This window comes from Neopelma chrysocephalum, unplaced genomic scaffold (assembly GCF_003984885.1).
Source record: "Neopelma chrysocephalum unplaced genomic scaffold, ASM398488v2 Primary Assembly neopelma1_59, whole genome shotgun sequence".
NCBI lineage: Eukaryota > Metazoa > Chordata > Aves > Passeriformes > Pipridae > Neopelma > Neopelma chrysocephalum.
Genome location: NW_020897714.1, coordinates 1,756,831 through 1,779,801, shown reverse-complemented (window position 1 = coordinate 1,779,801; position 22,971 = coordinate 1,756,831). Strand labels below are relative to the sequence as shown.

At 40.6% G+C, this 22,971-nt stretch overlaps 1 protein-coding gene across 6 annotated transcripts; it reads right to left on the bottom strand.

The window, feature by feature from the left end:
- Positions 1-1,878: 1,878 nt before the first annotated feature.
- MDM2 (MDM2 proto-oncogene) lies at positions 1,879-18,236 on the bottom strand. 6 transcript variants are annotated; one of them, XM_027679673.1, is made up of 11 exons: positions 18,150-18,236; positions 17,569-17,641; positions 14,809-14,883; positions 14,317-14,450; positions 14,109-14,158; positions 12,789-12,856; positions 12,545-12,638; positions 10,114-10,274; positions 8,975-9,130; positions 7,633-7,710; positions 1,879-6,200 (listed from the first exon to the last, which is right to left on the bottom strand). In XM_027679673.1, the coding sequence occupies exons 2-11, from the start codon at positions 17,635-17,637 to the stop codon at positions 5,631-5,633; spliced, it is 1,455 nt and encodes a 484-aa protein (XP_027535474.1). In that variant the 5' UTR covers positions 17,638-17,641; positions 18,150-18,236; the 3' UTR covers positions 1,879-5,630. The 6 variants fall into 6 exon arrangements, with proteins under 6 accessions (XP_027535474.1, XP_027535475.1, XP_027535472.1 ...); XM_027679674.1 differs by lacking the exon at positions 18,150-18,236 and adding an exon at positions 17,733-17,953 and having other exon boundaries at positions 10,114-10,271; positions 17,569-17,647; XM_027679671.1 differs by lacking the exon at positions 18,150-18,236 and adding an exon at positions 17,733-17,951 and having other exon boundaries at positions 17,569-17,647.
- Between the last annotated feature and the right edge of the window lie 4,735 nt (positions 18,237-22,971).

The following is a 22,971-nucleotide window of genomic DNA, read 5'->3' as shown; positions in this document are numbered from 1 at the left end:
TAACAATCAAGTCATTGACATGAAAAAAGAAAGAGCACCAAAGAGTATATAAAGAAATCTTTATTTAAAGCTTTTAAATGGAACACAGTACTCAGTTTCCCTAGAAAGGAAACAACTGAAAACCAAAAGATAAATGCAACACACATGAAAGTTTTCCTAAAGAGATCTATGCACTGTGCAAGTGGAGTGGATGCTTGTATTTTAATGGTTACTGACTGTGGTTGTACGTGCACTGGGTAGCCAGAAGGTACACACCGTATTACAAGCTCTTGAAAGCATGTTCATCTAGGAGTAGTGGCAAAATTGCATCGTTATTTCAATTCACTATGAACTACTCTGTTTAATAGTCATTCCAGCTATGCGTAGTCAGACAACAAAGACTCTGGTTTTAGAAAAGCTATTGGTATTTTAGGTGTTAAGTAATCATCATGTAGACAGCGAATAATTTGGCTCACAACCAAGAACTGTCCTTTAAAATCAGGCTGTTACGCTAAAGCAACATTTACTCAAAAGGTGAGACAACGCCTTTTTAAGAATCACCAACAAATTTTACATGTAGAATACAGATACAGATACACTAGAGAGGCATTCACTTGCAGCTTTCAGTGCATCTGTGCTAAAAATAAAAAAAAAGCACACACTTTAGTTAAAAGCAACAATTTTTCACGTTCACTAAGTGCAAGTTTTTAAAAGACACCTTAAGCCTCGGTTTTGTTTTGCTTGCGCAACCTTTAAACAACAAGTAACTCAAGATAAGCCTTTGACTCAGGTATGGAGTGCCAGAAAAGCCCCCTTAGCTGGGCAGGTAATCCCCCAGAGGAGACAGACCCTGCCAGCCAGAGGGCTGATGCTCCAGCAAAGCGGTCCCTGTGTGAGCTCGCGCAGGGCGTGCAGGAGAGCACGAGTGAACTACGCTCCGGAATGGGCTTCAGCAAGTACAGAAGTGACCCTGCAGCCCCTCCATGCTGCACCCACTTGCTGGCCCTGTGAACGACCATGAGAGCAGCTGACAGAGCTCAGCACGGGGATGAATGCCGCCTGTCCATGAGTCCTGTGCCTGTGTCCAATGCTCCTTCCCAAAGGGAAACACTGCAACAGCAAATGCCCCTTTTCAGGCCAAATGTTACACAACGAAGCGCTGTAGGGAAAGGGATAACTGCTGCCCCACTTACGTGTTGTAAGTTAACATTCTGGATAAATTACCTGCTTAAAAATTATAAACTCTAAAGTTACACCTTAACACAAAAGCAGCTTTAGATTAAGATGGCAAAGAAAAGTTCTTCATCCCTGTATTCATCCTATTTATTCATTTGGTTTATTCAGTTTCATCATGCTTCTAATTATTTTCTAATTTCTCTTTTATAAGACACAGTTTTTGGAAACAACTATTCTTGACACTTTCTGTGAGAATGAGGAATTATTTTTCCCTCATATTAGTCAATAAAGGGAAAAAGTCGGCCTGAAATCTTGCATGTGGCTTCATACCCACAGAGAGTACAGAGACAGTGACATTGGAACAAATTTACAGCAAACAGAACTCAGTGATAAAAATCGTACCACACTGTTAGAACAGATGTAATGCTTTTCACCAATTAACAGTTTGAAGCACTTTTACCCTTTCTAAATCAACCTGCTGATGGGAGTGGCGCAGCACAGCATGGCACACGTGGCACACATTTCTGCCATGTGCTCTTTAGGAACACTAACACAAGCTTCAAGGGGTGCTGCTCAACAAAAAGCATCACCTTGCAGTGTGAATGTTCAATACAATCACCCACCCAGCTACTTCGGTTTCAGCCTCAAGTACCTCACTTTGCACTTCACTTCCTTGGGTCAAGGGTTGAATTTCAATACTAATAAATAAGTACATACAATAAGTAGGTTTATTGTACTTTATAAAAAAGAATAAATGAGAGTTCTTGCACCATTTATACATTACTGTTGTCTATCTGAAGGAAGACAGACAATGGGCAAGAAGGAAGAGACTAAGACAATTACTGAAAATTGTGTAGTTGCATCCTGTCAGCATCTGGCCTTCCCTGCAACCTTCCTGGTCAAATGTTGAAAAGCAAAAGTCATTACCATCCATTGCAAATTAACCTTGAAATCTCTCATCGCTGTCCTGCATCTTCCAGACCATCACCCCTGATGTTACCAGCACCAGAAGCAGCCAGTCAGCTCCTTGGCTGTACTCAGGGATACAAAAGCATTCCAAAGGAAAACAAACACCACCAAAATATTCTCTATGTGCTCATGTTGCACCAGCTCCATATCTAATAAATGTTCAAGTGCAATGCAGAAGATTTTTTAAGGGACGGAAAAAAGGAAACAAAGCCATAAATCTTTCTGTGCCCTTCTTAAATCTGAATATAATCCGAATATTTCTCTGTATTTTAATGCTACATTTCTTAAATATTTTTCTTGTTATTTACTTAAGTAAGCATATTTATATGACTACACATATACCAGTAGGCTAATTCAATAAATTAGAGCTCAAAACACTAACTGTGAGCACAAGAATATTTACAAATGGCAATAAATTAAAGATTAAAATGTGTGCGATATTAAATAAGGATCTCAAACACCAAATAAAAAACTGTCAACAACAACTTTTGTACCAAAATTTTACTGACTTTTGTGCCTCTGCCCAAGGCCAGCAATGTGCTTACAGGCCAGAACGAACATGGTGGTCGCTGCTTGTGCCCACGCGATAAGGGGGAGGCAGAGCCAAAGGCTCCAGCGTGGGGTCAGGGCCACAGCACTGGGGTGCGTGTGTCACGTACACACCCCCTGGGCCCCAGGCACGCACTCGCCTGCTGCATCCCCGACTGGAACTGGAACAGACACCAATACTCATCACTCCCCGATTTGTAAGGCATGCACCCAAACCAAGCAAACTCTAGTTGTACTAGAGGTCATTAAGAATAATATTAAGCCAGAAAATCTAACTCAAAGCAAAAAGATCTGACACAGTGATTTGCAGATGCAGAAATCAAAATTCCACATTTCCTCATCATTGTATGGATTGGAGGGTATTTCCAGGGCTATTCTCCACAACAGAAGACGTGTGAGGGAAGTAAAATTTTAAAGCATAAAAGGGAAAATTCATTATGCTGTATGGTCTCAGTCTATCTTCTGCCAAAACAGAAAGTGTTAATGGGAAATTGCTTTAGAAGAATAAACCTAAAGGTGAGTGATTGTGAACAGCAAGGATCACCACTCTGGCCATACCTCCCTTTCTGAGAGAAGAAATTTTTTTTTTTAAGTATGGAGATCACTTAAGGGGATTGATTGTAACAGAATAACAAGAGTGGGATGGTACAATTTGTCCCAGTAGGAACTAGGTAAGGGCAGCTGCTCCCCCTGCATGGCAGTTACACAGCCACGGTAGTGACTGCAGAGAAGGGATCACGCTGAAAAACCTTAGACATGGGAGACACTGTAATGGACAAAGTTTTTAGAGATGATGCTTTTTAAGTACAGTCCCCATGTTATTGAGCCTTCTGCATATACATGTCTACAGTTTTCTCTCAGCTGCAGATCCCTGACCACAACAAGACCACTGTTTGGTCTCACCTGCAGGTGCAATGAAGAGCCTCTGAAAGCCTCAATGCAGCTAAATAAATAAAATCAAAAATTAAGAAAAATTATTAGGAAGTGTAAATTAGGGCAGGTAGCCCTCTATTAGCATCCCTACTTGAAAAAATTAAATATCTACCCAAAGGCCTTCTCCGTCTTGGGCTGAAGGATTATCAAATCCCATAAAACCCATGAAGGGTTTCTGCTGACCAAAAATCTTCCAAGAACTTCCAGATACCTGCTGTTGCTTTACAAATTGCAAGGGGCAAGAAACTTGCAATTAAGAATTTGACAAAATGTATACAACTGGGGTTTGTATTTGTTTAGTTAAAATGAATTGCTAGAACTTCAGACACACCACGATCTTTTAGTGGTATTTTAAAAAAAAAATAGCTCAAATGTATGAACAAAACGTGACTGATCCCAATAATTCAGACTTTACCTATGAAGGTATTTCTCTGCAGGCAAGTCACAACCAAGGATTTACCAAGTCTTTCCTGTACATCTTTATGTCCCTTTCCTAGGCACTTCAGGCATTACCTGGAGGTAACGATAGCAGTAAGTCTTTGTGCCAGCACACAGGCATCAGCAATTTTATACTGGTGGCGTTGGAAACCTGTTGAACCTTGGCCTGCAGGATGGTAACACAATGCAATTTCATTTAGGCTACATCTCCATTCTTGGAACTCCCCTGACTGCTTATTTGCCATTCCCTGTTGGGCAGATGATTAGCAACTACCTGTAAAAATAAAAGGTGCTAAAATCATACAGTTCCTCTTGTAATCTAGTTTTCCAAAGGAATAAATATCACTCACTGGTACAGAAACTCTCCATGTGAAATACAGCCGAGTGATTTTCACCGTATCCCACAGGAAGATACCAAAGCTTACACACACTCCAGAGAACTATCTTGAACACCCCCCAGAACCGAGTCAGTCAGCACACCCCTTGAGAACAGAACTGGTAAGTTTCACCAAGTTTTTGACAAAGTACAGTGAAGGGACAAGAACTAAAAGCAGTAAAGGTCCAATGAGACAAATTTTGAGTTCACCAAACACCCCGCAATGGATTTTCAGAATTCTTGTGATACAGAAAAGAACAGTTTGACTTTGAAAGACTACTGAATTTAAAGAATGTCTATGTGAACTAGAACTGCACAGCTTATTTGTTTCTGCAGATGAAGATGGAATTTTTTATATTTTTATTCCAGTCAATGGTCTGCTGAAGTCAAAAACTGCAGAAAATTATTCCCCTAATATTGCCTGATGAGACTCCTCCTTCATTTATCTTGCCTGTTCAAGTCTTCTCTCATGCTGCTAAATTAATAATAATAAGCATAGTCGGGATAGTATAGACCTCCAAACTCACAAAGCATTTAAAATGTCAGTTTCTTAAGACATTTAAGAGAGAACTGTATGACTGGTCTTGGATCAATGACTTCTTAGGGGGACACACAGCCCTGAAGTTTACAATGAACACTATAAAAATAAAAGACATACAATATCCTTCTCTTTTTCCACAGCCTTAAATTATTTTCTATTAAATTTTTCTCCACTTCCTGGTAAGATCTCCCCCCCAGTTTGCCTACTTGGAGGAATTTAAGACAAGACTATTTATTTTATTGACTTATTCGGTATGGTCTGATTGAGCCTGGTGTCTTCACCGGGCAACAAATACTGGAACCTGAAGAATCTTCTACCTTCTTAAGACAAGGAACTCGCATAAGTGAATGCTTCAACATGTGTCTCCTCTCACAATCATTGAACTGGGGTTTTTAATGTGTGTATTTAATCCAGTAAAGAAACGTCACTAACTTGCATGGAACATTAAACACCTGGAGAGGGAGGTGATTTACAGGACTTGGTTATTTCTACTGACAAGGATTGAAAATCTCCAAGTTGATTTATGACTATTGGGTGAACCTCTGAACAACACCAGTGCATTTATGTCAGCAATTATTTTTCATACCAAATGTAAAGAGACGCAAAATACTAATTTTCCAATAAGCATACAAAAATAGTTTCTCTTGCAACTTTCCAGTCAACATCCACCTAACTAAAATAAGTTAGTACAATCATTTGTATGGGTTGCCTGCACACTGGACAGGGTTTGTTCCTCTTCTTAAGCTTTTTTGCGCACGTGAAACATGACATGAGGTGTCCCGTTTTGCCGTGTACTATGCAGCCATTTTTAGGTCTGCTCTGACATATGACACAGGGCTCTATGCTGGTAACAGGCAGACTGGATTCCATGCTTTCCTCTTTGTCTTGCATTTCTCTCTTCTCAGGTTCCTTATAGTCCTCCTGACTGCTACAGAACATGCTGCTTGATGTTGACGGCTGGGAATAATCTTCACTTTCCTGGGACTCGGAAATTTGTACTGCTTTCTCCTCATTCTCATCCACAGCTGGTTCTTTATCTTCAGTCATTTTTGTTTTCTTGCAGTCAGGAACATCAAAACCTTCTTCAGCCTCTGCAGGGAAGGAACCTTCTGATTTGCTCTTTTCCAGTTTCTCACTCTTTTCATCTGGAAGCCAATCCTCGCGTAGGGCCCAGCATCTGTGGCAATGTCGTGGAAGCGGAGGATTCATTTCGCTACATTCAGGACACTTCCAATAATCCTTTAGTGAATTAAAGGTTGGAACAACTTAAGCTACTGGGAACTGTTACAACTGAAGTATTCAGAGATTGTAAACAATTTACTACTGTCAAAATAATAATTATGTTGAGCTATTGACTTGTTTATAATTTTAAAATGCCATTCAGTGTTTGGTCCCATTTTGCAGTTCTAGATTACAATAGTTCTTATTTTAAAACAACTCTGATTTTCTTTCTTTTTGCAGTAGGTTTGTGACTAGAACAATAACAATTTATTATTTCTTATGCAAAACTGCAGAAGCCAGATCACAAAAATCTTCAGAGAATCTCACAAAAATCTTCTAATAAATGGTCACCGTTCCTCTTCTTTTTGAGAATGGACTTCTGAAATGGGAACTACTCAAGACTGAAGGGACCTTTCACCTGTAGGATGCTAAGCTGCTGGTGTGCAAAATGGCCAGGTGAGGGCACTCTGACACAGAGGTACAAGAGAAAACATGGGCCAATAAAAAAACAGAAGTGAAAAAAGTGGAAAAAAAAAAATCTTGCATCACCATCTCAGCGGATACTCTATAGACTACACTGAAAATAACCCACTATATCTTGTTAAAAATACATTTAATCTTTAAGGAGAAAGACCCTTCTTAGAAATAATGCAAGCCTTGGGGGAATCAAAACAAAAAAACCACCCAAAAATTATTTAGACGAGTCCTGAATAACATCAGTAACATCAAAAGCTTAAAAGACCTATTCTAAATCCTAAAAATAACATACAGGGCTCTTTTACCACACATAAGTACTGCTACATTTTCAGAAGGTGGCCAGCCCTGTCTTTCACAAACAGAATAACGTCCCTCAGTCCTACAGACCATCAAGGGACTGGAACACTTCAGACAGTTCTGGAAAACAACTTTATTTAAGGTTCAACTGTGAAAAGCTGATATAAATGAGGTACCCTGCATTTTACTTCTACTGTGTGCTTCAAGACCCTAAGTTTCTTCCCACACTTTAAGAATGGTCTCACAAAATTTAGAAAAAGCCTCTCTTAATCTATATTACTGTTCTGAAAAAAGGTTTGCCTTCACATCTGTATGTCAGAGATACCTTCATTCAGGATGGATAATAAAACTAGGTATTCTGATTTACAGGAAAAGTTTTTAAATGTACCTGACCAAGATTTTTTCATTTTGTGCAGAGAGTCAGATTTAGGCTTCAAATAATTTCCTTTGGAAATTATTTCCTTTAGGAAGCTTACTAGTTATTAAAAAATCAAAGTTAATAATGACATGTTCAATAATTAAAATATTGTATTGGAACCTTCAAGCATATAAGAAAAAGTTAATTTGATTCTTAAAAAAAAATTCACTGGTAGCAATAGAATTCATCTATACTTCTTGATCTCTATTCTGTCAGTTCACCAATTTATGATGTTTTACTTGACAAGTTTTTACTCACAGCTAAAGAAATCTCTGGATCTTCATCAAATGAATCACCATCACTATCTTCATCCTGGTAAATAGTCAGCTGATAAACCTGGTTTAAATGGAAAAAACAATGATGTAACTGTTTTCTGGCATTCAATTAAAAACCCAAAATATTTTTAACCTTAGAGATTTTCAGACAGGGAGCTACTAGAGAGTCTCCAGTGATGGGCCACTAAGATTATTTAACAGATTAGAGGAGCTCCAGAGGAGCCTGGAGAAGACTCAGGGCAGGTGGTGTCCTATCAACATGAATATAAATACCTGAAAGGAGGGTATAAGAAGAGGGAGACAGGCTCTTTTCAGTGGTGGCCAGTGACAGGAATAGAGGCAACTGGCACAAATTAAAACGCAGGAGGTTCCCTCTGAATGTCAGCAGACACTTTTTACTTGTGGGTGACCGAGCACTGGCAGTTGCCCTGATTATCTCTAAAAAACTCTATCCTCGGAGATATTCAAAACACATCTGGACATGCACCTGGGCAATCAGCTCTGAGCCAGGGCTGGGGGATAAGATGATCTTCAGAGGCCCCTTCCAACCTCAGTCATTCTGCAATTCTCAAAACTACTGCTGGGAGCAGCGGCAATCCTTTCTTTCTCCAAATTACTGTCTTATCTCAGGGTGCAGCTCTGCAGCACTACACTACAAGTCGGTGTACATCAGTACAGTCAGTCCATTCAGCCTCTCAAGTACCACAATCATGTATGTCCCTGGTGAATTCTGCCTCTGGTACTTACCCAATCTTGCCATGAGCTGATTAACCTCTCTAAAGTAACAGAAAACTAACCCAGAAAAAAAACTCCACATAAATTCTCACTTCATTCCTGACGTTCCATAAATCTAGATCTCTTGAAAATTATGGTAACCCACAGTTTTACTGTCTTCTTGCCTACTAATGAAAATTTCTGAAACTGTGGCTCAGCATCAATATGAAACATTTGTATTCACAGACGCAAATGACTTGGAAGCATCCCTTTACAAAGAGTTACTAGGTAAGTTTTCATTCAATATCAAGTAATGTCAAAGCTCAAACACATACTTCTATAACTAAAAATACAGAAAGACTCAAGTATGCATGTTGCCTTTGACTCCAACAGCTAGTGAGTGAAGTTAAACAAACAGGACTTTTCCTACACAGCCTGTTTCAGAGCCTGCAGAAAGCCTCAGCACCATCTCAGTTACTTCCTGGTGGGTGTATAATGGTGACCCAACTGCACTGACAATGTAGTCTGATTTAATGAACAATTGGGTGCAAATTTTCCCTCTCACCAACCCCCCAAGGTCAAAAAAAACCCCAAGCAAAATAAATACGTACCTCATCATCTTCATCTGTGAGCTCCTGCCCTTCTTCATTATGGCTATAATCTTCTGAATAAATAGACTCAACTTCAAACTCTACACTGAACTGGTCTGAAACAGAACTGTGGTCAAACCAATCAGAGTTTTCGCTTAATGAACTAGCATCAAGATCCTGTAAGAAAAGAGAAAGTACACATTCAACCTCACCAGTCCATATACATAACCATTACTGTTAAAACAGCTCTTAAGATAAAACTGTGCTACTCAGTTTAGTTAGCTATGGAAGAAATAAGACCAGCGGCTGTTAGACAGTACATCTTTTATGAGATAAATTATAGGTAGGTAAAAATAGAGTTAGATCTGAAAGCCTTTTGTTGACTCTGTAATAAGAGGCTGCAGTCAGCCTATAGCCAGCTTGAAGACTGCAGTTACTGTTCCACATAGGCTCTCCTAAAAAGATACAGGAAGATGCTGTCTTTTGGCTGCATGTCATTAAATTCTCTGTTCTCATCAACTCTGTTAATCTTTTAATTTGAGACTGTGGCTAAACAATTATAAAATAGGAAGACTGAAGATACGGTATTAGTTCTGTCAATTCAGAATACAGTATGTGACCAGGAATACTGTTAGTTTAGCTCTTCACAACTTTATCTCACCACAGGTAACTTGCCTTGGTGTTTGTTGAAAACAACAATATGAAACAGTAGAGGCTTGAAAAATGAATACAGTGTATCACCAGCATACATACTACTGAGTACAGTTACCCAGGCTGTACCAGAACTACCAACTAATTCTGAATTATGGAACATCTGTGACTGCTTTTCTTCTCTTAGCACTGCATTCTAAGAAACACTTACTTTAAAACACAAAATATATCTGACAGTTTTTTCAACGCTGTGCCAAGCAGTAAGGATCTTGGTTTTAAAGAAAACTCAAAGCTAATATTTAAAAAAATTTCCCTTCAGCTTTGTCAGCAGATCTATGAAAGACCCCACCCACACACTATCTTTTCTTTTATCCTCTTTTCCTTCCTCACACCACTGGAGGCACTGCTGCTTTTAATTAAGATCATGATGTTTTCAGATGCATATTTGCACTTGTGGCATCTGCAAAATTTGTACCATAAAGATATTTTATATTTATACTTCGACTTACGGGAATGGAAAGAGAATCTGTTGAATCACTGCTATTGCTTCTTTCACGGCACAGACCACTGACTACACACCATGAGAGACTTTCATCAAACGTCAACGAAATGCTGTCTGACTTGTGTCGCTTTCTTCTGTCACTATGCAGATCATCTGAAGAATTTTCTTCTGGGCATATTCAAGAATTTTTATTACTCCAAAAACATCTATGCAATGTGCAGTTTTGAATATTCTTAACAGAAGTTTAAAATATAATTTACTTATAAAGAACTCTAATAAAATAACTCAGTATTATTTTTTGAGGAAAAAAGTAAAGGCACCAAAACTTACTCAAAAAGACACGATAACACTGATAAACATGTAAAGTGTGAAACATTCCTGAAGCCAGTACTTCAGGGGCTGGGTTTCCCCACTTGTCCCATCAGTACAGCTTGTGAATAGCAGTATCCACATGCAGGAAATAAAATGATCACAAATTTGGAAGAATTTTTACTTCACACATGACACATTATATCCCTCCTAATTTTATGAAATAGATCTTAATTTTCCTTGCTCCCTCTACAGTCAATAGACAGAAGGGCACTTTCAGAGAGCTTCTGAGTCCATTACAGAATTTGTAGGGAGACAGAGCAACTAGCTCTCAGGTCACATGCATACAGAATTCCTTGTGCTAAGCAAGGTAAGTTCAGGTTCAAGTTTCAGACACCTCAACAAATTTACCAGTGATGAGTTCCACTATATGTAATTGTATTTACTCAACAAGATTTTTGCAACAAACTGTTATAACTTTCGACTTACTCTAGCAAAAAAATCTTCAAGACATACTATATAAAAATTGAACTCTGAGAGCATTGCTTTATGCTGTGCCTATTAAGTATGCTTGGTTTGAAGGCAAAAAGACAATGCTTTTTAAATACATCACATTTTGAAACAACCACCAGAAGCAGCATAAGGAGTAGGAGTGCAGCATTTTAGGGATAGGTAAGTCAAAATTCAGTTCCACTGACTTTTAGAGTGTTTAGTAAGAAACAATTTTACTAAAAAAGGTGTTGTAAAGTCAGTATATAAGTGCAGTGGAGTGAAAACCCCCCAAGATGCCTGAAAACTTGGTTTAACAGACCTCGGTATGAGCCTGCTGCCCCGCAACAGGTGCCTTTTGCACCCACCCTCTATTGCCCAGCCTCTCCCTCGCCTTGCAAAACACACTGTGACAATCCATGAGTCTTCAAGTCTTGAATCTTTCATTGTAAAAGAAAAGAGAACAAAACACTTGTACATACTTTGAGACTTCTCTTACTTTCCCTTGGTGCTTCTTGGCTCAGCCCCTCTCTTTTCTTTTTTCCGCCCTGAGAGCCCCACCAAACTTGGAGCCCCCAGGCCCAAGGGTTGCTCCTGTCCATCGTTGTCCTCATTTAGTTGTCATGGCTCCATGCCGTACTGATACTGTATCACCACAAGGTTTCTATACACTATATAAGGGGCTCCAAAGGAGCCGCTACTATCCCAATTTAACAAGAATAGTGGTTTAAAAGGAAGATTTCCTATAAATTAGAAAAAAAGTGTATATAAAAACACTATATTAAAAGAAGTTTTAAAGTTGTAACAAACTAATAAATGGATGCAAAGACAAGAGTTAATAATCAGACCTACAATAAGTAAGCACAACAGAGCACCTCATGTGCTCTGGGTCATGCCTAAATATTACAGGTTCTGCTGCTTAACTGAGGCTTTCCATCCTTTCACTAGTTTTAGTTACAACATTAAAACGATCTTTTAATTTAGTGCAAACCGCTCAGCAACGCAGCACAGTTTTTGGACTGACTGACATAACGGTGGCCTACAAGGAACACAAAAAATACTACTCAAAAGCTGAGGAACTGAAAAATGTTCCCAAGCAACTGAAGATGTTCTATGCAGTGACAGAAGGTTATCACTGCCCAGATAATTACTACCACCAAGTCATGAGGTAAGACAAGTGATGGAACAAACTAATGTAAGAAATTCCACAGAAGAGTATTTAAGTAGAACTGTAGAGAACACTTCCACTGAGAAACTTATTCAGGTTTATGCTGACTGGCTTGTTATTGCTAATTATAAAAAGAAACATTTCATATTTTGAAAATGTATTTGCCAGTGATTATTGAATAACCACAGCAAAGACAAAAAGGAGGCAAACATGATGTTTAAGTCACCAGATGTTTTAATAAGTGCTTAATGAACAATCAGTTACGTAAACGTATCCAAAGTCACTGTAACATGACACTGGAGCGATGCAAGAAATCGTGTTTTTCTTTTGAGGCTGAACATTTTGTTTTAGATAAGCAGAGAAACATGAATACTATCTGTCAGCATCTTTCCAGTCATCAACACTACAGAATGTACTTCTTCCCCTAAGTGTTCATGCTACTGAAAGCTCTGCATCATAAATCTGCACATACCAGATTCACTGTGTGTCCTCCTCCTAGAAGATGTAGTTGGTCGGGAAGTCACATTTGATGAAGTCTGCTTCTCTTCTAACTCTTGCATAGACTCCTGATTAACAGAAATAATGAGTAAGCCTGAGCAAGAATGTGAAGTAAAAGGCTAGAATCAACTAATTACATCTAAATCATTGACGCTATCATGCAAACGAAACAGAATTTACAACTCAGAACATTTATTAAAATAAAACTGAAGTATCACCTTAAGAACATTTTCTTCTTCATGCTGAGATTTGGCATCATCCTCAGGTGTGCCACCAAGTGTAGAGTCTGAAACCAAACCAAACCAAAATCCGTAAAACAACATAGCAGAAAAAGTTAATTTCAGGCTCAAAAAGTAAATTCTAAATAGAACTTAATCCCCAGACATTTTGGAACAATGGAAAAAACCACACTGCTCCTTTGCTTTCCAGGTGTGTGAAGCACCTTCCCTGTAACATTACTGAAGTGGGAACGTGGGGAGAAAGAAGAAGAAATGTCAACTGCAAAGCAGCTCAGAATTTCATTATAAATGGCTTCAAATGAAGGTTGTGTATGAGCTGTGATTCTGCAGATATGAAAGAATACAGGCAAGAAACACAATACACTTCTCCCTCTACAAAGTGCTTTCTACTAGCTATCATGTTGTGGGAACATTGAATTAAGAAGACAATTAATAGAAGAAAAAATAGCTGTTGTTGATGGTATATGACTACTACCAGACAGACCCTAAATTAATAAAGACTCTTAAAAAAAAATTTGAGAGATAAATTTCAGTTTGCAAGCATAAAGAGAGCATGTTTCCCGTCTTCAGCAGCTGAACTTGCCTTTAGGAAGAATCAGAAACAAAGGGTGTCTTAATACAGATTTAGAAGCCAATTTACAAAATGGCTTCCATTGTTTAACTTCTGGTTCACACCCTGTATGAGGCAAAAATTACAGCTATATTGAGCATTTTTATACTGCAGGACAGATGACCGTATATAACAATTCTCCATTCAAGGAGTGGCTATGCACAGTTACCACAAAGCTACTCTTTTAAAAGTATACAGATCTTTTAAAACAAGACTCAGTATAGTTGAGGATGACCAGTTCTAAATACATTCCACATTCAGTTTTGAAAATTAAAATAGAACTTTAACAGAAAAAAATGAACAGCATTTGCCCTGACTTTATTGCTGGCACAAGTTCAAGAAGCTAGTTTTTCTATTAAAACTTTTTATGTTGTTGAGGGCTTTAGCTGTAACAAATACAAGCAAATGACTAAGTTTTCAATTTAGTACTCTTTTTGTTCAGCTCTGATTGTGTTTGTTCTGGTTCTAGTCAACAAAATTAGCCAAATGCTGCTCAGAATTTTTTTCTCCCCCAGAAGAAACAGAGTTTGCTTTGAGTCACTATTTATGACTGCTCTGGACAGCAGTGGGTAAAGCCAAATATCTAATAATGGACAGATCACTGTTATCTGATCACTACCTGCAAGACACATTATATATTTTCCCTACTGCTGTTTCTCAAAACAAAACGGCCTCCTAAACTAGCTTACCTTGTTGATTGATTGCTATCAGATTTCTGGAAATCATCGAATATAGTCTCCTTAAATGGGAATAAAGAAAGAATCGTTGCAAGTTAGCTACATGGAATCACAGAAGAGAGCTTACCATCGTCAAAGATGCAAAGAGTTTAAAAAGGCCATACGCATTGAGTTCTTCATTATTTCCCAACCAGACTCTCAGAAAAGAATCCCATTTTACCTGTGTTCTTTTACTGAAAAGCTTGTTACTCCAAATAAATCCCCCAGGAGATCATTTGCACAGTGTACAATATGCTGCTGTTTTTCATCATATAATTGTTTAGACATAATATATTGTCCAATATAGAATATTACCTGTAAAATAAATGAAATACACAGACATTAAATACCCAGGTTGTTGTTTCAAGATTAAGTGAACAAGCACATTAAATACACTGAAATTTGCTCTTCAAACTCTGAATGCCTAGAACTCCCTTTGAGCTGACAGATTTTCATCTATCATTCCCCAAAAACGCTGCTATTCTAATCACCAGAAATTTTTGTTCACATTTTTGAGAAACTAGTAAAATAACTAGTTATAGCAGGAGAATAAACACATCTTGTCTCAATAATTTCTAGATAAGCTATGAACTACGCTGCCCCCCATTCACCCAAAACAAAACAATGTATCTATACTCACTGTAGTCTACCTTTAGTGATTAAAAGTTCTCACCTCCTTCATAGTAAAAGTATCCTTTTCTGCACCAGCTAACTTTAACAACTTCAACAATAGTGGCTTTGGTTTAACCTGTGTGGGCAAGTAGAAAAACAGCACCAATTATTCACCAAAAAAAAGTAACTTATACAGGTTACGTTCCTCCTTCTGTATTAATATGATATGCAAACACACAACTATATGAAAACAAATCCACAATCAAATTTTTCACTTTGCAAAGTTAAAACTTAAAAAGCAAATAACATGAACAAAATGATACTAAACTTTTCATACACCTTAGCTCAAACATACATCTTAGCTCAAACCCATCTTTTGCTGTCTCCTAGTTTCAGCTGGGATAGTTAATTTTCCTCCTAGTAGCTGGTACAGTGCTGTGTTTTTTGATTTACCAGGAGAATAATGTTGACTACACACTGATGTTTCTGTTGTTGCTAAGTAGCTATGCTAAATCAGGGATTTTTCAGTGTCCCGTGCTCTACTAGTGAGAAGGTGCACAAGAAACTGTGTGGAAGCATGGCCAGGAGAGCTGATTTGAACTGGCCAAAGTATGTTTTGACCTGAACATACCACAAAATGTCATGGGGCAAGTTGGCTGGGAGGGACCGATTGATGCTTGAGGATTGGCTGGGCATCAGTTAGCAGGTGATGAGCAACTGTATTGTGCTTCACTTGTTTTTCTTGGATTTTACTACTCTCCCTTTTCTTTATTATTAATATACTTTATTTCAATTATTAAGCTGTTCATATCTCAACCCACAGGTTTTACCTTTTCTTCTGATTCTCTCCCCCATCCCACTGCAGGGGGATGGGGTGGGGAGCAAGCAGCTCCGTGCTACTGAGTTGCTGGCTGCGCTTAAACCTCAACACGTTGGTAAGCAGAGATTCCTCAATTTTAGCTACCAGATTTGTTTATTAGTTCCAAGTACAGAGCTGGGTCCTAGGGAATTCAGCTTCACTTCTTTAACCATTATAATGACTCCCAAAGGGGAGGGAGGAAGGTAAAACACCTTCATGACTGTCAGGTCCAGAGTGCAAGTCATAAAGCAAAACACTGGTCCAGCTCTTTCTGTCTCTTTCTGTGACAGTTTCTGGGGTTTTGGTTTTACATTTGCCAACTGGGCTGCTTTATCTCTGAAAACCTTTTGTAGCTGGGACAAGCACACCCTGTCCTCCCCATCATACTTGACTCATGCCTACCTCCACAATGGCCTCCCACCCATCCACTGTGCCAGCAGTTTTATCTGCAGCCAGGCTGTAACAATTTATGAGGTAGAGGATGGAAAAGTTCAACGACAACAACAAAAAAATCACTTCCCCATACGTAGACCATTTTTTTTCCTTCTGGCCAGAGCAGTGTCCTGATCCAGTTCACTGCACTGTTCCACACAGCTGTGCCAGCACCAGTGCAGCAGATGAGAATCAAATGCAGGGGCTGCCATAACTTCAAAGTGCCTGTGGAACTTATGGTTCCCAGTGCAGTATATTGCAGGGTCACCCCTTTAACAATGGCATAACCATTCTAGGAACAGGCTAATATTTAGCTATTCTGATATAGTCCATAAAATAAAATATACAAAAAAAAATACTGAATGTAAATTAAAGAAAATACAGGGAAGTGTGAACAAAATATCACAAGACAAGGAATAAATGCTTAAGGGAAGGGTGGGGGAGGGGATCTTCCCTGCATTTCATTTTAAAGATCTGCTAAAACCAACGTTAAGTGTTAGGTCATTAACAAGCGATTAGTTGCAAGAATTACACATAATACAGACAATAACCAAGCTTATAGACAACATTAGATGTCTATTCACCCCTTCCTAAGGGCGTAATTATTTAGAACATGTGGAACATATCACAGTTTCATAAAGGAAGCAAACAGAAACTTATTAAAGCCCTACTGACAGCTAAGCATAGGAAGACAGTGTCAGATCTCTGAATCCACAACTAAGCCCATTTCTACTCCCCAGCCTTCTCTTCCTGACTCCTCCAAGTATGAATTCTTTCGCCTCCCAGATATGACAGCAGACAGTAGCATCACAATGAGATGACTTAACAAAAAAAAGGAAGAAACAAACAAACAAACAAAAAATTAACGGTTTTTGCTGTTCTGCTATTTTGTTTTTTTTAAATTCTACTGTAAGTCTACCCTTTTGAGCTTTACCCTTCTACATACGGCAGCCCCGTCCAAACATCATTGCATATGTGCTGTTTTTAACTCGTCTTTCAGGTATAACAGCCTTCCATTGTCAGGAAAACTTATGCACAAAATCAGGGCAGCAGAACTGGCACTGTATCATGTAAACCCTGGATATGCAAAGCCATGAAAACAAACGAAGACTCTTCTTACAACTTGCTTATGAATTCCAATAGAGGAGAAAGTAGAAAACCTTCAGATTATTTCACAAATAGTACGGTTTGCACAACGGAGATCTTCCACAACTCTTCAGTTATGATCTGTTAACAACTCCCACCATGAAATACTTACCACGATCAAATCGGATGAGATCCTTTTTATTAAAAGAAAGCAAAACCCATCGTAGATCTCCAGGAAACAGAGTCTAGACCTAAACCATCACCCTCAACGCTCAACCATGAATAACATTTGCTTCACAATTGCAGGATCAGAGACATCACCTTCACCGGATTTCCTGGTTTTTCTGCAACCAGTGCTCGCTGCAAAAAGGGGTCCTTCTAAATTAGCTGCTAAAACTCTGTAAAAAGCATGAAAAAACTCGCGCGTCCAACAGAGCTACTGACCAGCGCCTCTTGCTCCGAACCGGTGACAGCGGAGGCATCCGTAAGGGAGGACATCTTGGTATTGCACATTTGCCTGCAATTGAGGGGAGAACCAGCTCAGAACGTGGCACACAGCGACACAACCCGGGCTGGCGGCAGCCGCCACGCCAGCGGAGCCCACTCACCTCGGTGCCCCGTACAGCCCGCGCTGGGCTCCAGCGGCGGTGTCTGGGTCGAGTCGGGCTGGGCCGGGCCTTATATAGCGCTGCCAGCAGGAGGCAAGTCAGGGCTTAGCTCCGCGCCGGCCCGGCTCGGCCCGACATGCCTGAGCATGACCCGGAGCGCCGTCGCCGAGTCACCGCGGGGGGCGAACGGGCGGGACGGGCCCGGCGCTGACTCACCGCGGCCGCCGAACGCGGGGGGGCCGGCGGGGCAGAGGGACAGCGGCGCGGGGAAACAGCGCCGGCCCCGCGCCCCTCGCCCGCCCGGCCCGGCGCGCCCCGCCGCAGCCCCTCCCCCAGCGCCGAGGCCGCACGAGCGACAAGCGAGAGCCCCCAGCCCCCCTCCGGCCCCCGAGCGAGCCGCGATCGATCCCCACGCACCGCCAGCCGCGTCCGCTCCGCAGCCCGGCCCGCGGCGGGCGGAGCGCCGGGACCCCGCGGGATCCTGCCCGCAGCCTCTACCGCGGCCCCGCCGCGCCGTGCGCGCTCCACGCCGCCATGTTGGCCTCGCGGCCCGCGGGTGTCCCAGCGCCCCCTGACGGGCGGCGCTCGCGCGGAGGGACAACCGCGCTCGGGCCTGGCAGCGACTGCGCTGCGGCCGCTTTGTTCCCGGGGCAGGAAAGGCAAGGACTCCTGCGTTCACTCCTCATAAATTCAGGGACACAGTAGTACAAGTGTTGGTTGCCTGGCCAATAGGTAACCACGCCTTTCGATACTGTTTTGATTTGCAGTGGTCGTTTGTGTCTTCTGAGTTGTTTTGTCAGTGATATTTAAGAGATGAAATGAGAAAACTTTACATACAAAGAAAATTGGATGCAGTTGTCCTATATTCTTGTCATCTCTCATTCTATAATTTTTTGTATCTTTTAAATGTAGGGTATTTGGAAGTATGTTACTTTCATAGGGACTTAGTAGTTGCTACACTTCAAGCAGAACTGGTTAGTTTTTAGTCTGACTGCCTTTTCTAATTCTCAGGCTTTTTCTTTGTCCATAGTGAAATTTTAAAATTATTTTTTAAGAGTGAAAAGATTTGTTAGAGAACACAAGAGCTGTAGACAGTATTTAAAGATACACTAGAGCAGAGGGAGCATAATGCTAATTTTCCATGACAACTAACTTGTCCAAACAAGCAGTGGATAACTGCCTGGACTTGTCTGCTGGCCAAATACAGATTCTCAGCAACCATAGCACCTTGTAAAAATTCCAGCAACGGTTTAAATATAGATATTTGTGTAATGATGGATTTTCAAGATGACTTTGTTATCGTTCTAGAGCATAAAGCTCAAGGTCTAGTGAGGGACAGCTGAGAAGCTCCCAGAATTTTGCAAAGCATGCTCACCTCCTGTTAGTACCAGGATTTCAAGGCAAACAGAAATCTATTTCAGGTGGAATGTCCTTCATCAGGCAAAGTCAGATATCTTCTCCTTTCCACCCAGCACCCCAGTTCCTGAGATCCTTAGCTAGCTAACTTCATCGGTAGGAGAAAATTCTGTCTACACAAAAATACAAGAGGATGGAATGAAATGGCTACATTCAGTTGATGTAATACCGAACAGCTGTATTACCAATGCTCAATCTTGTTCTCATGTGGCATGAGAACTATTTAATTCCTATGCATACGTGGCCAGGGTTTGTCAGGTCTCATCTCCAAGCAGTTTGCTGCTCCTTGGCTATCAGATAGGTTAATCTCATGTGCTGTCTATGAACTGCTCCCAGATACATACACACACACACAAAAAAAAAATTCAAAGCAAGCTTCTGGGGCCTTACACTGTGTTGATGTATCCTTTCTGAAGCCTTAGACACAATCTCTATTAGTATGACATAAAGCTGTGATCAGTCACGTGCCACAGATTATCAGGCACCTCAACGTGAAAGGACATAGGAACAAGGATGCTGAAACCCAGCTGGGGCACATGTGGCTTAATGGGACTTTCTGCCAGGCCTGCCTGCTGCAGCTGTGACCCCACATGCCAGACAGTGGGCCAATACAATTCTCTACAAATACAGGAGCGAGAATTTTGTTGTTTGCTTTCTGCTTTGTTGAGTAAGAAAAAGCACACTGATAAGAAATCCTCATGACAGTAATCACAAATTCGATGCAGGGAACTTATAAGCTAATACCTATCCCAGTGGAGAGGTCTGTCAGCACCAGAAACTTCTTACTATAAATGCTACCCAAAATCTACTAAATGAAAAGGGAATGCAGCCTTCCTGGGGGCAAATCTGAAGAGAGAGTAATGACAGGAATCAAGAGCAAAGCTCATAGCAGCAGTGGGAACCCAAAGACCACATGCGATGCTATTGCAGCTGTTTAACAGGGAACACCAAGCTCTACTTTGCTGTTCAATTTGTGTTTTTCAGGTGTGCAGGAGCCGTGTATTTGAGCTGCCCATGGCTGCACTGCTCTTCCCAACAACCCCAGCTACTCTTCAGACTGGGTGGCACAGCAGGCATTCTGCAGCTTCACCTGTGTGCACACCCTGGGCTCAACTACCTGCAGTGTTTCATCACAGAATATTTTGAGTTGGAAGGGATCCAAAAGGATCATCAATGTCCAACTCCTGTCCCTGCACAGAACAGCCCCAAGAATCACACCATGTACCATGTGGGAGCTTTGGATATGAGACTGGCAGTTTCCTACATTTCCATAACTTCAGAGCAACCTTTTATTTTGAAAAATGTAAAATTGCTTCAGGTGGACTGGAAAAGATGGTCTGAAACAAAGTGTTTTTCTAGCAGCTGCTCATGAGCTCTTTCTTACCCCTCTCCCACAGGCACTCAGTTCAGGTGTGTCTACTTTTGAGCATGTTAACTACAGCTGCTTCAAAACCACCTGGAGCTAGAACAATCCCACATCAGAACACAGCAGCTCTTCTGCCTTTTTGTTGCCATACTTATTCCTTCATCTGCCTGGGAAACACTGGTAGTCTGCCCAAATCTGATTCCTCTTTAGTAGCAGCTCAGTCAGCCACAAGCACAATTAAATAAAACAATAGCCTTCTGAAGGGAGGCCAACTAGCAAGAACATAAACCAATTATTTTGAATTTCTGCTCATTTTCTAAAACAGAATGAAAAGTTTAGGTGTTTTTTCCCCCCCTCTAGTTTTCTGTTTAGTCCTCACTTTTAAAGAAGCTTATGGAATGATTCTGAAGAACTGAAAGGGAAAAATCTCAGGAAAAGACTTCTAACTCTCAAACAGGTTTTCTTAGGTATATCACTGAATGAAAAAGCATGCTTTTCTTGTTAGGCGGGGTGAAATATGTCACTGGATTGTGACCATTTCCTGCTTTACTAAACTGTAGCTGTGAAAATTAAATAATCCAGTGATATCTCCTTCCCTAGTACTTGATTGCATGTAATTAGATCAGAAAAAGACTCAGTATAACCATGCTCATCTGCCCTATTTAGCCAGACTAGGATGATGCCAGTTCAGTTTAGAATTGTTCTTTTAATCCAGTCCTCATTTGTCACACAAATGTGCTGTTCAGTCCAGCACAAAACACATTTCTGTTTAAGGGAGTGGCCCAGAAGGGTGTGTGGGGTGTGCACAGGCTAATAGGACTCATGTGAAAGACTGAGGTATCTTTCAGTCTGAAACTGAAATGTATTCTGGGACAACCGAAATCTAGAAGCTGAGAGCAAACATAGCATGCAGTTCAAATCCAGTCTGTTTAGGGTGCCATGTATGGACAGAACTGCAGCTGATGATGAGGTCAGGCCTGAGGTACTATTCAAGTCAGGCTGCAGTCTGGGTTAAAGCAAGGGAAGACAAAAAATTATTTTAACTGTCTGGCTGTTACTTGAACTGTTTGTTTCTAACAACAAATGCCCAGAAGGGCATTTTATTGCACAAGCAGCTTCTTAATTCAGTCCCATTCTGTGTACCTGATTATGTATCTCCCAGAATTGTCCCAGCCTTGCTGGCCCATTTGCCCACATCTCCCCCACGTTTCTGTTGTTGCTTTCTAGCTGCCTGTTATACAAGGAATATATGCTTTAGTTTGGACAGCAAAGTCTCTACAACATCCTCCTTTGCACACCTTCTTGTTGCCTGCTCCACAATGTAAAGTTTGGTTGATGCAGCCTTAGTGACTGGTGTCAGACACAAAATGAACCATCCATTCCTCAGAAAAGCCTCACCACTCTCCTTTTGCTAATACAATTGATTTTACTGACGAATTACAAAGTCACCTTTCTGCTGGCTCTTTCTGTTTGAGAGCATAGCTTTGTCAGTAAAACTTTTAGCATACAACTTTAGCAGAACATGTAGTTAGACAACAATGCTAGTAGCTAGACAAATAGTTTGGAACATTTATTAGAGGCGTTACTAGTGTCTGGGGTAGCCTGGACTTGAAACCATCAAGGTTGATTTGATTAGTTTCCCTCCAAGAGTTCACTGCCATCACAAACAGGGCTAAGTTATCAAACTTGGGTGTATATTCTGAAGCCCACTTGGGAAGTGGGTTTGCTGAGAAGGGTTTCCTTGAGATTAAATCTCTCCCTAAAATCAGCCACGGATCCATATACTTCCTGAAATAAACTGATAAACCTTGCTAAGTCATCCTGCTGAAGACCCTCATTGTCTTTTTTCTTTTATCCATATACCCTCCCTTGATTCAGGTGGATCTTGATCATATGTCACCTCAGCAACCAACAGTTGACGTGCAACTACTTGTTGCCAAGCAAGAGAAGTTTTTTACAGTGCCCAGTTGCCTGCCTGTGAATTAGGACTTGTTTAAACACAAACATGAAACATCATGTAAGTAAGGAACACATTAGAAACACTAAAACAGGAACAGTTCTCTCTGTGGAATGAGCGAATATTAACATCAACACAATGTACAGGAGGGACGTTGGTGTAGAACTGGGTATTCTTGTGAGGAGTTTTGTGACCCACAGAGATATAGCACGCAGTTCTGCTGCAACAGAAGTGATGGTTAATCTGCTTGTGCCAAGCTGGGTGCTAAGGCCCTGGAACATGACAGGCACAGAAAGCAAGGGAAAATGTCATGTTTTCCCCCTGAGTCAAGGAAAAAGCTCTCACACATTTTCCATTCTCACATCTGCAATAAGAAACACTAAGAAAGTGGAATTTTAGCATCCTGCAGTTCAGGTGCCAGGCACTGGTTGGAATGATCAGCATTGTCTTGAGCTTCTTTTTTATATTCACCTCTGAATTTCTCCCCTTTGCCCCCTACA

Excerpts from the sequence above, each read along its gene's own strand:
- MDM2 (XM_027679673.1), bottom strand. The coding sequence starts at position 17,637 with ATGTGCAATACCAAGATGTCCTCCCTTACGGATGCCTCCGCTGTCACC. Across the intron at positions 14,451-14,808 it reads ATACTTTTACTATGAAGGAG|GTAATATTCTATATTGGACA; the intron begins GTGAGAACTTTT and ends TTTATTTTACAG. Across the intron at positions 9,131-10,113 it reads CAGATTCTCTTTCCATTCCC|GATCTTGATGCTAGTTCATT; the intron begins GTAAGTCGAAGT and ends CTTTTCTTACAG.